Source organism: Macaca nemestrina, chromosome 12 (assembly GCF_043159975.1).
Source record: "Macaca nemestrina isolate mMacNem1 chromosome 12, mMacNem.hap1, whole genome shotgun sequence".
Classification (NCBI taxonomy): Eukaryota; Metazoa; Chordata; class Mammalia; order Primates; family Cercopithecidae; genus Macaca; species Macaca nemestrina.
In genome coordinates, this window is record NC_092136.1 from 19,735,190 (window position 1) to 19,746,213 (window position 11,024).

General features: G+C 44.9%; 1 protein-coding gene across 28 annotated transcripts in view; it reads left to right on the forward strand.

Annotated features, from left to right (window-relative positions):
- LOC105471655 (PHD finger protein 21A) overlaps positions 1-10,519 on the forward strand; it is a 192,607-nt gene extending 182,088 nt beyond the window's left edge. For 26 of the 28 annotated variants that reach the window (XM_024789671.2, XM_071074784.1, XM_071074786.1 and 23 more), the window contains 4 exons: positions 5,370-5,525; positions 7,095-7,170; positions 7,923-8,026; positions 9,426-10,519. In XM_024789671.2, coding sequence (XP_024645439.1) covers positions 5,370-5,525; positions 7,095-7,170; positions 7,923-8,026; positions 9,426-9,683 — 594 coding nt within the window. In that variant the 3' untranslated portion in view covers positions 9,684-10,519. Of the gene's footprint in view, positions 1-5,369; positions 5,526-7,094; positions 7,171-7,922; positions 8,027-8,414; positions 8,541-9,425 lie in introns of all 28 variants that reach the window. The other 2 variants (XR_011610606.1, XR_011610605.1) reach the window with 2 other exon arrangements.
- The last annotated feature ends 505 nt before the right edge of the window (positions 10,520-11,024 follow it).

Below are 11,024 nucleotides of genomic sequence, written 5' to 3' on the forward strand. Positions count from 1 at the left end.
TGGGCGACTGCTTGAACCCAGGAGTTCAAGACCAGCCTGGGCAACATGGCAAGACCCCTGTCTCTACAAAACACTAAAAAATTAGCGAGGTGTGATGGCAACATAGTGAAACCCTGTCTCTACTAAATATACAAAAATTAACCGGGCATATTGGTGTGCCCCTTTAGTCACAGCTGCTTGCAAGGCTGTGGTGGGAGGATCACTTGAGCATGGGAGGTTGAGGCTGCAGTGAGCCATGATTGCACCACTGCACTCTGGCCTGGGTGACAGAACAAGACCCTGTCTCAAAAAAAAAAGGAAAGAAATACGATGATGATAGCTTGGCCTAATTTGATGGAAGAAGCAGAGATGGAGAAAAGTGATCACGTCTGCATATATTTTGAAGAGCCATCAGGATTGAATATGGGTTATGAGAAAAAGAATGGTCAAGGAGAAATCCAAAGTTTTTGGCCTAAATGACTAGAAAGATGAAGCTTCCATTTACTAAAGATTAAGAGGAGGCCAGGCGCGGTGGCTCAAGCCTGTAATCCCAGCACTTTGGGAGGCCGAGACGGACGAATCACGAGTTCAGGAGATCGAGACCATCCTGGCTAACACGGTGAAACCCCGTCTCTACTAAAAATACAAAAAAAAAAAATTAGCTGGGCGAGGTGGCGGGCGCCTGTACTCCCAGCTACTCGGGAGGCTGAGGCAGGAGAATGGCGTGAACCCGGGAGGCGGGGCTTGCAGTGAGCTGAGATCCGGCCACTGCACTCCAGCCTGGGCAACAGAGCCAGACTCCGTCTCAAAAAAAAAAAAAAAAAGATTAAGAGGAGGGAAATAAAGAGTTTCACTTCACACATGTCTCAGTTATTTGGTGAATTACAGAGCTTGTCATTGACCATCCTAAGATGAAATGTCCTTTGAACTTGAAGGTTCTCAGAACCTCCTAATGGCACACCCCTCTCCAAGGAGCAGCAGAATGCCATATGAATATTCCGAGTTAAAATTCCAGAGGCAACAAAGAAAATGTTATCTTTGGAGGACTAGGGTCATAGAAGAATTCTGTTCTCTGACGGGTTTCCTTGTTTCCTTCCTTAGACGTCATTGGTGGTTACAGATTCATCATTCTGTAAAGATTCAGCATTTTGTCCAGCTTTCCCAACTTTTGGCATTAATAATTGACAGGTTTTCTAACTGTCCTGTTAATAAGCAACAGGGTCTCTCTCAGAAATCTTGTTTGCTAGCGCCAAAGATTGTCCCAACTTCTTCTCAGTTGAAGTATTGCCAAAGGATCGCCAGCTCATTGGCCTCTTGGTAGAGCTCTCCCTCTAGGGTGGTACACAAATGCTCCGGGACAGATGATTTTGTGGTTCTGCATGTGAGTCTCTCTCCTAAACAATGTTGTTTTTGTTGTATTTTTTGGGCCAAATGGGATTATGGTTTTCTTAGAAAGATTGAACCCAAAGGATCCACTCATCAACTCACAAACTAAGAGCTTCTGCCAGGTTTTGTCTTAAAATTGAAACATATTTCTTTTCAGAAATCTAAAGGTAAAAGAAAGCTTTTTTAACAAACTCCCTAAGTTAAACTCAGCAGAACATATTTTTAAGATAATTGACTTCTCCTTTTACCGTATCCCAGTAGTGGCAGTGATTAAAATCAACACACAGGGCTCTGTATGTTTGCTGCTGGGTAGCATAAGTTCCAACAACATTAATTAAACAATAACACTTGAGAGGCAGGCATTTCTAGGGATCAATAACCATTTTGAGGGACTTGGTGTAATATAGGACCTACCAGGCACTAATCCTCTAGATGTACCTTGTTGCCACTATCATCATTTTTATGAGAAGGGAAGATACGTTAATATAATTATAAAAATTTTTTATCACTTAATGAAATTGCAGTTGATATTGCCATGGTGCTTCCTAAAAACACACCTCCTCAGCGCCTAGCCAAGCATCATAGGCCAGCTGTCTTTCAACTTACCTACTGTCTGGTTTATAGTAATAATTTGGTCAGTCATCAAAGCCTAAGCCTTTTGACCTGGCATGGTGCCTCCGTAGCACTTCCTCTGCTCTTTTTAGGCAAAGAACCGGTTCTGTATGGATAAAATGTTTTGGCATCTTATATTCATTTCTCTGGGCAGCAGTTCTCAAAGTGTAGTTTGGGAGTTCCCGAGACTCTTTCAGGGAGTCATAAAATCAAAACTATTTTCACAATGATACTAAACTGTCATTTGCCATTTTCATTCTCATTCTCTCAAGACGGAACAGTGGAGTTTACCTGATATTGCATGATGTGTGATGATGATGTCACTCTGGCAGCTAATGGAATGTGTACCTCTGTGTTTTGAAGTTTAAAAATGTTTTGATATACTATGTTTGTAATTTTTCATGGTTCTGTAATTCAGAATTAAAAGTTTTTACCAGCCTGGGTAATAAAGTGAGACCCCCATCGCTACAAAAAATTAAAAAATTAGCCAGGCATGGTGGTGTGCGCTTGTAGTCCCAGCTACTTGGGAGGCTGAGTTGGGAGGATTACCTGAGCCTGGAAGGTCGAGGCTGCAGTGAGCCGAGATCACAGCACTGCACTCTAGCCTGGGTGACAAAGCCAGACCCTGTCTCAAAAAAAATTGTTTTTTAACTGTTACTACAGTAAATATTAATAGATATAACTCATATAAAAGCTCTCTGGAATCCTCAGTAACTTTAAGAGTGAAAAGGAATCTTAACATCAAAAATTACAGGATCTATAAACAAGATAGGAAGTTTCCTTTGGGAACTTAAATAAATAATTTAGTTTTTATTTTCTGTCTTTCTGCCTTCTATTTCTTGATGTTCTCCTTGCTCAGAAGCAAAGGAAAGTGAACACCTCTTCGTTTATCCCAAGTGCCGCCGAATAAGATGCCCAGTTTGTCTCATTCACTCCATCACTGATAATTTTTTCTATGGTTCACGTAAAACAGTCTCTAAAATCACACATTTTAAATAAACTTTCTAAAGACGCAGACTCACCACTTAGGGATAAGTTTCAAGAAAGGCTGACCCTCTAGAGGAGAATAGCCCTCAGCCTGATTTTAATAATGAAGGAAGAAAATCGTAGTTGATCTAGGGATGAAACCTTACCTCTTTTGGTGCCTAGAAGTTAAACTATTAGGCTACATTCACATGTAATATTTTAGAACATATGTTAAGTATTTTTTTTACTGTCCAGGGGTCACATTTTCCTACTAAGAAAGATTAAAAGCTGCCAGGCGCAGTGGCTCACGCCTGTAATCCCAGCACTGTGGGAGGCCGAGGTGGGCGCATCGTGAGGTCAGGAGTTCGAGACCAGCGTGACCAACATGATGAAACCCTGTCTCTACTAAAAATATATAAGCCAGGCGTGGTGGTGGGCACCTGTAATCCCAGCTATTCAGGAGACTGAGGCAGGAGAATCGCTTGAACCCAGGAGGCGGAGGTTGCAGTGAGCCGAGATCACGCCACTGCACTCCAGCCTGGTCAACACAGCAAGAGACTCTGTCTTAAAAAAAAAAAAAAAAGAAAAGAAAAGAAAAAGATTAAAATCCATCCACACTATGATGTATCTTAAAACTTTTGTAGCCTCTTTTCTGGGCTGCCAGATACCCTAGTGGATTACAGAGCAAGTTTCCCTTGGAGTGAAATTGTAGGTCCATGACGATGTGTTCCTTCAGTGGTGATGGTGGAGGGATTACATCATAGAAAGGAGGGATTCATCCTGTGCATAATTTCTGTATTAGACCCTCTGGCAGAATAGCCAGGAAAACCACAGCGGCACATTGGCTTGACTTGCTGGGTCACCTCTGGCACTTCCCTTCAGTCTTCCCTTCCCTGGTGTCCTTCTCAGTGGATTTAATCCCATCCAGAGAATGAGCTAGGGGTTGACTCACTGGAAAAGACCTCTTCAATAGCTCTTTTTTTTGGCTATGTTCTCCTCTTCCAATTTTGAGTAGATCTGCTTTATTCTGATGGTGCCTTCTGTTCAGAGACTCCAGCAGACTTACCTGGGTCCTATAACTATCACTGTGGTGGGGGTGGTAGAGAGACAGGACTGGCACAACAGACTGGGGCTGCTCATCTTTTTCCAGCTGGTGAAGTTTTTATAGGGATAAAGCCTCCCAGAATAGAATGGCCCATTGAACAGCAAACACAAAATACTGGTTTTAGGAGAATATTGTCAGCTGTTGCTTTGGCTTTTTAAATTCTTCATTTTAGAAAGAACTCGCATATGAATTTAATTTGTTCTGACTTAATATTTTCCCCTTTGAACTTTCACTGTATTTTTTTCTTCTTGAGCAAGCAAGAAAACTCCGATTTTTGTCTGTGTTCTTTCCCAGTCCTTCTAAACTCCCCCCAAAATTGATAGGTGATGAGAATTGTTTGTATCATATTGTGAAACACTTTGATGAATGGACTTCCATGCCTATACGTAGGTTGTCCTCTACTAAAACATAATAAACTCTTAGGTATCGCCTATAATGTTAATTTTGGCCTAGGCGACTATAGACCTCTCCTGTAAACTCTTAATTTTAAGAATACAGTAGTCCCTGCCGGGCGCAGTGGCTCACGCCTGTAATCCCAACACTTTGGGAGGCCAAGGTGGGCGGATCACAAGGTCAGGAGATCGAGACCATCCTGGCTACCACGTGAAACCCCGTCTCTACTAAAAATACAAAAAATTAGCTGGGTGTGGTGGCAGGCACCTGTAGTCCCAGTTAATCGAGAGGCTGAGCCAGGAGAATGGCGGGAACCCAGGAGGCGGAGCTTGCAGTGAGCCGAGATCACCCCACTACACTCCAGCCTGGGCGACAGAGCGAGACTCCATCTCAAAAAAAAAAAAGTATACAGTAGTCCTCCCTTATCTGAGGTTTCACTTCCTACTCTTTCAGTTACCCATAGTCAACTGCAGTCTGAAAATATTAAGATGTTTTGAGAGAGAAAAAAGAAGACAGACCTCATTCACATCTTTTATTACAGTATATCATTATAGTTGTTCCGTTTTCTTAGTCACTGTTGTTAATCTCTTATTGTGCCTAATTTATAGATTAAACTTTATCGTGGGTTTGCATGTGTAGAAAAACATATATATAGGGTTCAGTATGGAGGTTTCAGGCATCCGCCGGGGGTCTTGGAACATAGCCCCCATGGATGAGGGGGGACTATTGTACTGTCCCCACTCGGGGAGCCTTAGCTATATGGAGTGAGTAGGGGCCTGTGCTAATGGTGATTCCTACTTCTCTTGAGTACTCCTGGACCGAGGCAGCTGATTGTCCGAAAACATTTATATGCATCTAGAATGTGCATGTTAACATTAAAATTTTACCTTTTTTGTCCTTTTTCTTACCTTTCCTCTCAACTTTATAGGGTGATATTCATGAGGATTTTTGCAGCGTTTGCAGAAAAAGTGGCCAGTTACTGATGTGCGACACGTGTTCCCGTGTATATCATTTGGACTGCTTAGACCCCCCTCTGAAAACAATTCCCAAGGGCATGTGGATCTGTCCCAGATGTCAGGACCAGGTACTGTGGGTGGGTCTGACGGGGGAAGGGCCAAGGAGGACAAAGACACGGCCATCAGGAGGAATTCCTTTCCCGGGGAATGGCAGTCTCTTCCCTCTCCCAGTCGGTCTCCAGGCTGCATCTTCCCTGTTCATGACACAGCATGCAGGCGCATGGCCTTCATTCCCTCAGAAACTCTCTGCCTTATTACTGAGCTGGATAGACGCTTCCTTGTATTTGAAATGATTTATCTTCTCTTTAAAAGTCAAGACCCTTAAAAGTCCAGAGTGCCTCATTCTCTAGGAATGGTCTAGACCAAGTATATGGTTTTAAAACTCTTCTTTGGGAATAAAATTAAGAGAAAGTGCCCAGTTGATTAATTAAAATAACACCTTGGGCTGGACGCAGTGACTCATGCCTGTAATCTCAGCACGTTGTGAGGCCAAGGCAGGCGGGTCACCTAAGGTCAGGAGTTCAAGACAAGCCTGGCCAATGTGGCGAAACCCCATCTCTACTAAAAATATAAAAATTAGCTGGGCGTGGTGGCGGGTGCCTGTCATCCTAGCTACTTGGGAGGCTGAGGCAGGAGAATCGCTTGAACCCGGGAGGCAGAGGTTGCAGTGAGCAGAGGTCACACCACTGTACTCCAGCCTGGGTGACAAGAGCGAGACTCTGTCTCAAAATAATAATAATAAAATAACACCCATTTCACTTTTAACCTATTTCAGGCTCAGAGAACTAACTGTAAAGTGCTGTCAATATTTTACAGACTTAAAAGGCAAACATATTCCTAACTGTCCTTGCCTCCCTCCTTCTCTGTTTGGTTTCTGGTTGCCTTTTTTTCAACTATCCGTGTATATTTATGTCTTTATGATTTTATTATAAGCTGTCTCAAGTCTTTTTTAGAGGTATGCAAAGTATAAATAATAAACAAGCAAGCTCAATAGCTCAGCAAGCCCTGGGATCCTGCTCAGTTCTTTGGAATCTTGCTTTGAATGAATTCTGGTTTTCCCTGGTAATCTTGTCCTCATCCTGCAGCCTGTGGTGCAGCGGAACACTTCTCTCACCGTCCTCCTCCTGATGCTGCTTTGTGACCTTCTGATGATTTTTGACATAGGGTCTAGATTATACTTTAGTATTTGGAACTAATATTTAATTTCCTTGGTCAGGCTATCTTTGAGGGACATAGAAATCTAAAATTGAGACAGGCAGCCCATGTCAGGTCAAGGACAAAACTGCCAGTGGCTGCTACCATCATGCTGATGTGTGGCTTTTGTGTGCGTGGTTCTAGCTGTCGGGAGTGGTTGGGTGTCATATGGCGTGAAAAGATAGGAATGCCCAGCCAAGTCCCAGCTCCTTCTAAGCCTGGGCTCAAGTGTCCTGGCTCTTCCTGCCTTGAACTTCATTCTCCTAAGCTGATATTTGGAACTTTTTAGTCCAGAAACTGTAGACCAGGGTTTTGCAACACTGCTACCATAAATCCTTCCTGGATTTTATCTGCCAGTAGCCATCAGTACCGTTGCTAGCTGTTACACAGAGGATGTGTGTTTAAACCTCCTTCTCAAGGTAAAATTCTAAAAATCTTTTCAGATGCTGAAGAAGGAAGAAGCAATTCCATGGCCTGGAACTTTAGCAATTGTTCATTCCTATATTGCCTACAAAGCAGGTAAGGAGTTATCCATACCTACTTTTTTGTAAGCTTCCCCTTGTTAAAAAAAAAAAAAAAAATACTATTTGTTTTATTCTCAAAAGGAAATTTAAATTTAAAAATGAAAACCTTTTGCTCTTAACTATTGGAGGAAACAAAAAAATGAAAACCTTTTATTAGATAAAGTGGAAAACTTCTGTAGCATTTTTTTTATTCATTTATTTTTTGAGACAAGGTCTCACTGTATCGCCCAGGCTAGGGTGTTGTGGCGTGATCACAGCCCACTGCAGCTTCCTCCTCCTGGGCCCAGTCGATCCTCCTACCTCAGCCTCCCGAGTGGCTGAGACTCTACGGGTGTACTGCCATGCCCAGCTAACTTTAGTATTTTTTGGTAGAGACGGGTTTCGCCATGTTACCCAGGCTGGTCTTGAACTCCTGGGCTCAAGTGATTCACCTGCCTTGGCCTCCCAAAGTTCTAGGATTACAGGCGTGAGCTACCATGCCTGGCCTGTTAGCACTTCTTGGGGGAAAGAAATGAGATGTGGTATCTCATTTATGTAAAGCCAGACCCAATGCACTGACAGTTTTCTTAGCATACTGTTCACAGAAAAAGGAAAAGTCCAGGTGGGCAGACTCTCTGCACTGGTTGTGGGACTCATGGGAGCTCTGGGGAAAATATCTTCTTTGGCAGGCATCCTGAGCACAGTGGCCTTTTCAAAGAATTAATTGTCAAAAACTGTTTGTTTGTTTGTTTGTTTGTTTGTTTTTAGCAAAAGAAGAAGAGAAACAAAAGTTACTTAAATGGAGTTCAGATTTAAAACAAGAACGAGAACAACTAGAGCAAAAGGTGAAACAGCTCAGCAATTCCATAAGTGTAAGTAAACCTCATGCCTTCAGCAGTCGATACATAGGTGCAGAGACCTAGGCCTTTCCATATACGTAACAGTACGTGTGGGCCCCAGGCTGCTTCAGGTCCTTCTGTTTATTAACGTGATTAACTTGGGCAAATGCAGTTTGCCATCCAGTTAGAGTGCAGCCCTCAGGTACAGGCGGCCAGTTGGTAGGTGGTGCCTTACCCAAGCTCTGGAACATTCTCTTGGCTTTAATCTGAAAGAGGATCTTCAGTCTTCAGGCTGAATAAGTAACAGCTACAACAGTGTAGCCACAGCCCTGCGTATTCCTGACAGTGTGTGGGGGGAGTGTAGCGCCTCACCTGACACTGAGCAGACACAGACCAGGTCCCCTCATGTGATTCTTCCTAGTCACCTGAGTGAGTGGGCCCATCCATACGGCCCTCCCTCGCTCTTTCTTCCACACCATGCTGATTGCATTTCCCGGTTTTCCTGACCAGTGTGAGGAAGCGGGCTTTCTAGAGACAAGTATTGGAAGTAAGTACTGCCCAGCCCGGCCTGTCCAAGTGGGAAAGAGGGTTGTATTTGCAGCAGGGGACAGAGGCTCCTCCCAGGCAAGGAGCCAGTCTTCTTTTCCATTGAGTAGGTCACCCTTGTTGGAGTGAAGTGACCTCAGCCCTCACGGATACCAGGTGGTGCCTTGTACTTGGTGGCAGTTGAACTGTCCTGCTTACCTGCTTTCTCCTCCTCACCATACCTACCCGTGGCATGCAGATTTAACACCTCCTTCATCTCTTTCCCTGCCTAAAATAGAAGCCAGCAGGTGTGGGAGGCTGAGGGCAAAAGGGCAGAAGACTCCCAAGTCCCTGGCTGAGCAGAAGGTGTGCTGGCTGCAGGCCCTTGTTCTTGGGGCTTCGATCCTCCTAAATGCTACTGGCCTGTCCTCTCACTTCCTGCTGCTCTCAGATGGAATCCAGATAGCACTGCGTGTTTTCCACCCTGGAGAGCTCAGTCCAGTCCTGAAGGCTCCCCAGTTAGCATGACAGAAGCGTATCAAAACCTGCCCAAACAGGCTGCAGGGCAGCTGTGGGAACTTTTTTTTTTTTAACAACCTTTGTTTGGAAGTCTGATGGCGGCTCTGCCGGTTTGTTTTTAAGCGTTAGTACTCCCGCGTGTTGGTGCCCGCATGCTCTCTTTCTCTCTGTTGCCTCTTGGACCCCTCCAGCCTACCCACTCCACCTGCCCTGTTCCTTAGGTGGTAGCCGCCCACTCCACTGAGGAGCACAGCAAGGCCCAGGGGCTGCACAGCAGTCAGGAGGGCTGCTTTTCCCTGGGCAGAGAGAAGGCGCTCTGCTCTCAGGGGCTGCCAGGCCTGTTAGAAACGAGGCGGCTCAGTGCCACTGCCCTTGTCATTTGCTGCAGAAATGCATGGAAATGAAGAACACCATTCTGGCCCGGCAGAAGGAGATGCACAGCTCCCTGGAGAAGGTAAAACAGCTGATTCGCCTCATCCACGGCATCGACCTCTCCAAACCTGTAGACTCTGAGGCCACTGTGGGGGCCATCTCCAACGGCCCGGACTGCACCCCCCCTGCCAACGCCGCCACCTCCACGCCGGCCCCTTCCCCCTCCTCCCAGAGCTGCACAGCGAACTGTAACCAGGGGGAAGAGACTAAATAACAGAGCCCCTCTAGGAGAAGCCACGGGATCCCGGCGGCGAGGAGAGCAGAACACTGAAGACTCTAGAAAAGCAAAGCCGGATTTCTGGAAAGTGCAGAATTCTTTTGGTTCTTTGGTTCCAGAGAGAGAGAAGATGCTTGTGCCAGGTGGCACCAGAGTTTGCCAATTGATCCTTCTTATTCTGTGTGTACATGCAAAGATTGGACCATGTTACATGAAATAGTGCCAGCTGGAGGTTCTTTGCCAGCACCATGCCAAGTGAAATAATATATTTACTCTCTCTATTATACACCAGTGTGTGCCTGCAGCAGCCTCCACAGCCACGATGGGTTTGTTTCTGTTTTCTTGGGTGGGGAGCAGGGACGGGCGGAGGGAGGAGAGCAGGTTTCAGATCCTTACTTGCCGAGCCGTTTGTTTAGGTAGAGAAGACAAGTCCAAAGAGTGTGTGGGCTTTCCTGTTTCTAAACTTTCGCTACTATAAAACCAAAAAAAGGAATTGAGATTTAACCAACCCCAGTGCCCAGAAGAGGGAAGGGGAGTGGCTGGAGGGAGCGCGGGGGTGGGACAGTGTATCAAATAAGCAGTATTTAATCACGTCTGGCGGGGGACTCATGCAAGGGGAGACCCACACCGAGAACAGCCAGTAGGTTCTTCTCCCCTGCGCTCTGCTCCCTGCGCAGTAACCCCACCACTCCTGAAGCCTGGCCAGTCTCCTTCCTTCCCTGCTTGGTGAATCGCGCATCCCCGTGGTTATCCCGCTGTCTCCTCTCCAAGAACAAGCAGAGCCCGGGCCGCTGGCCCTTGCCCAAGGCAGGGAAGAAGGATGTGTGTGTCCAGGAAGGAAAAAAAGGTGAATCAGTGATTTTACTTGAAAACAAGCTCCATCCCTTTTCTATATTTATAAGAAGAGAAGATCTTGAGTGAAGCAGCACGCGACCCAGGTGTGTGTGAATTGAATGGAGACGTTTCTCTTTTTTTAATTTTTGTTTTTGTTCTTTTTTTCTTTAAGGAAAGTTTTATTTTACTGTTCATTTTACTTTCTTGGTAACAAAAACTAAAATAAGGAATAGAAAAGCTGTTTTTCAGGCTGACAGTCCATTTAAGGGTAGCCGAGACCTTGCATGGTAGAGTAGGAATCATAGTGTCAGTGAGGTCCCGTGAGTCTTTGTGAGTCCTTGTGTCATCGTTCGGGCACTGTTTTTTTATGCAAGGGCAAAAATCTTTGTATCTGGGGAAAAAAAACAACTTTTTTTTAAATTAAAAGGAAAATAAAAGATATTGAGGTCTTCCTAGTGTTACTTAAATTAAGATGAAGGTAAGAAACATTGTAAAAAAAAAATT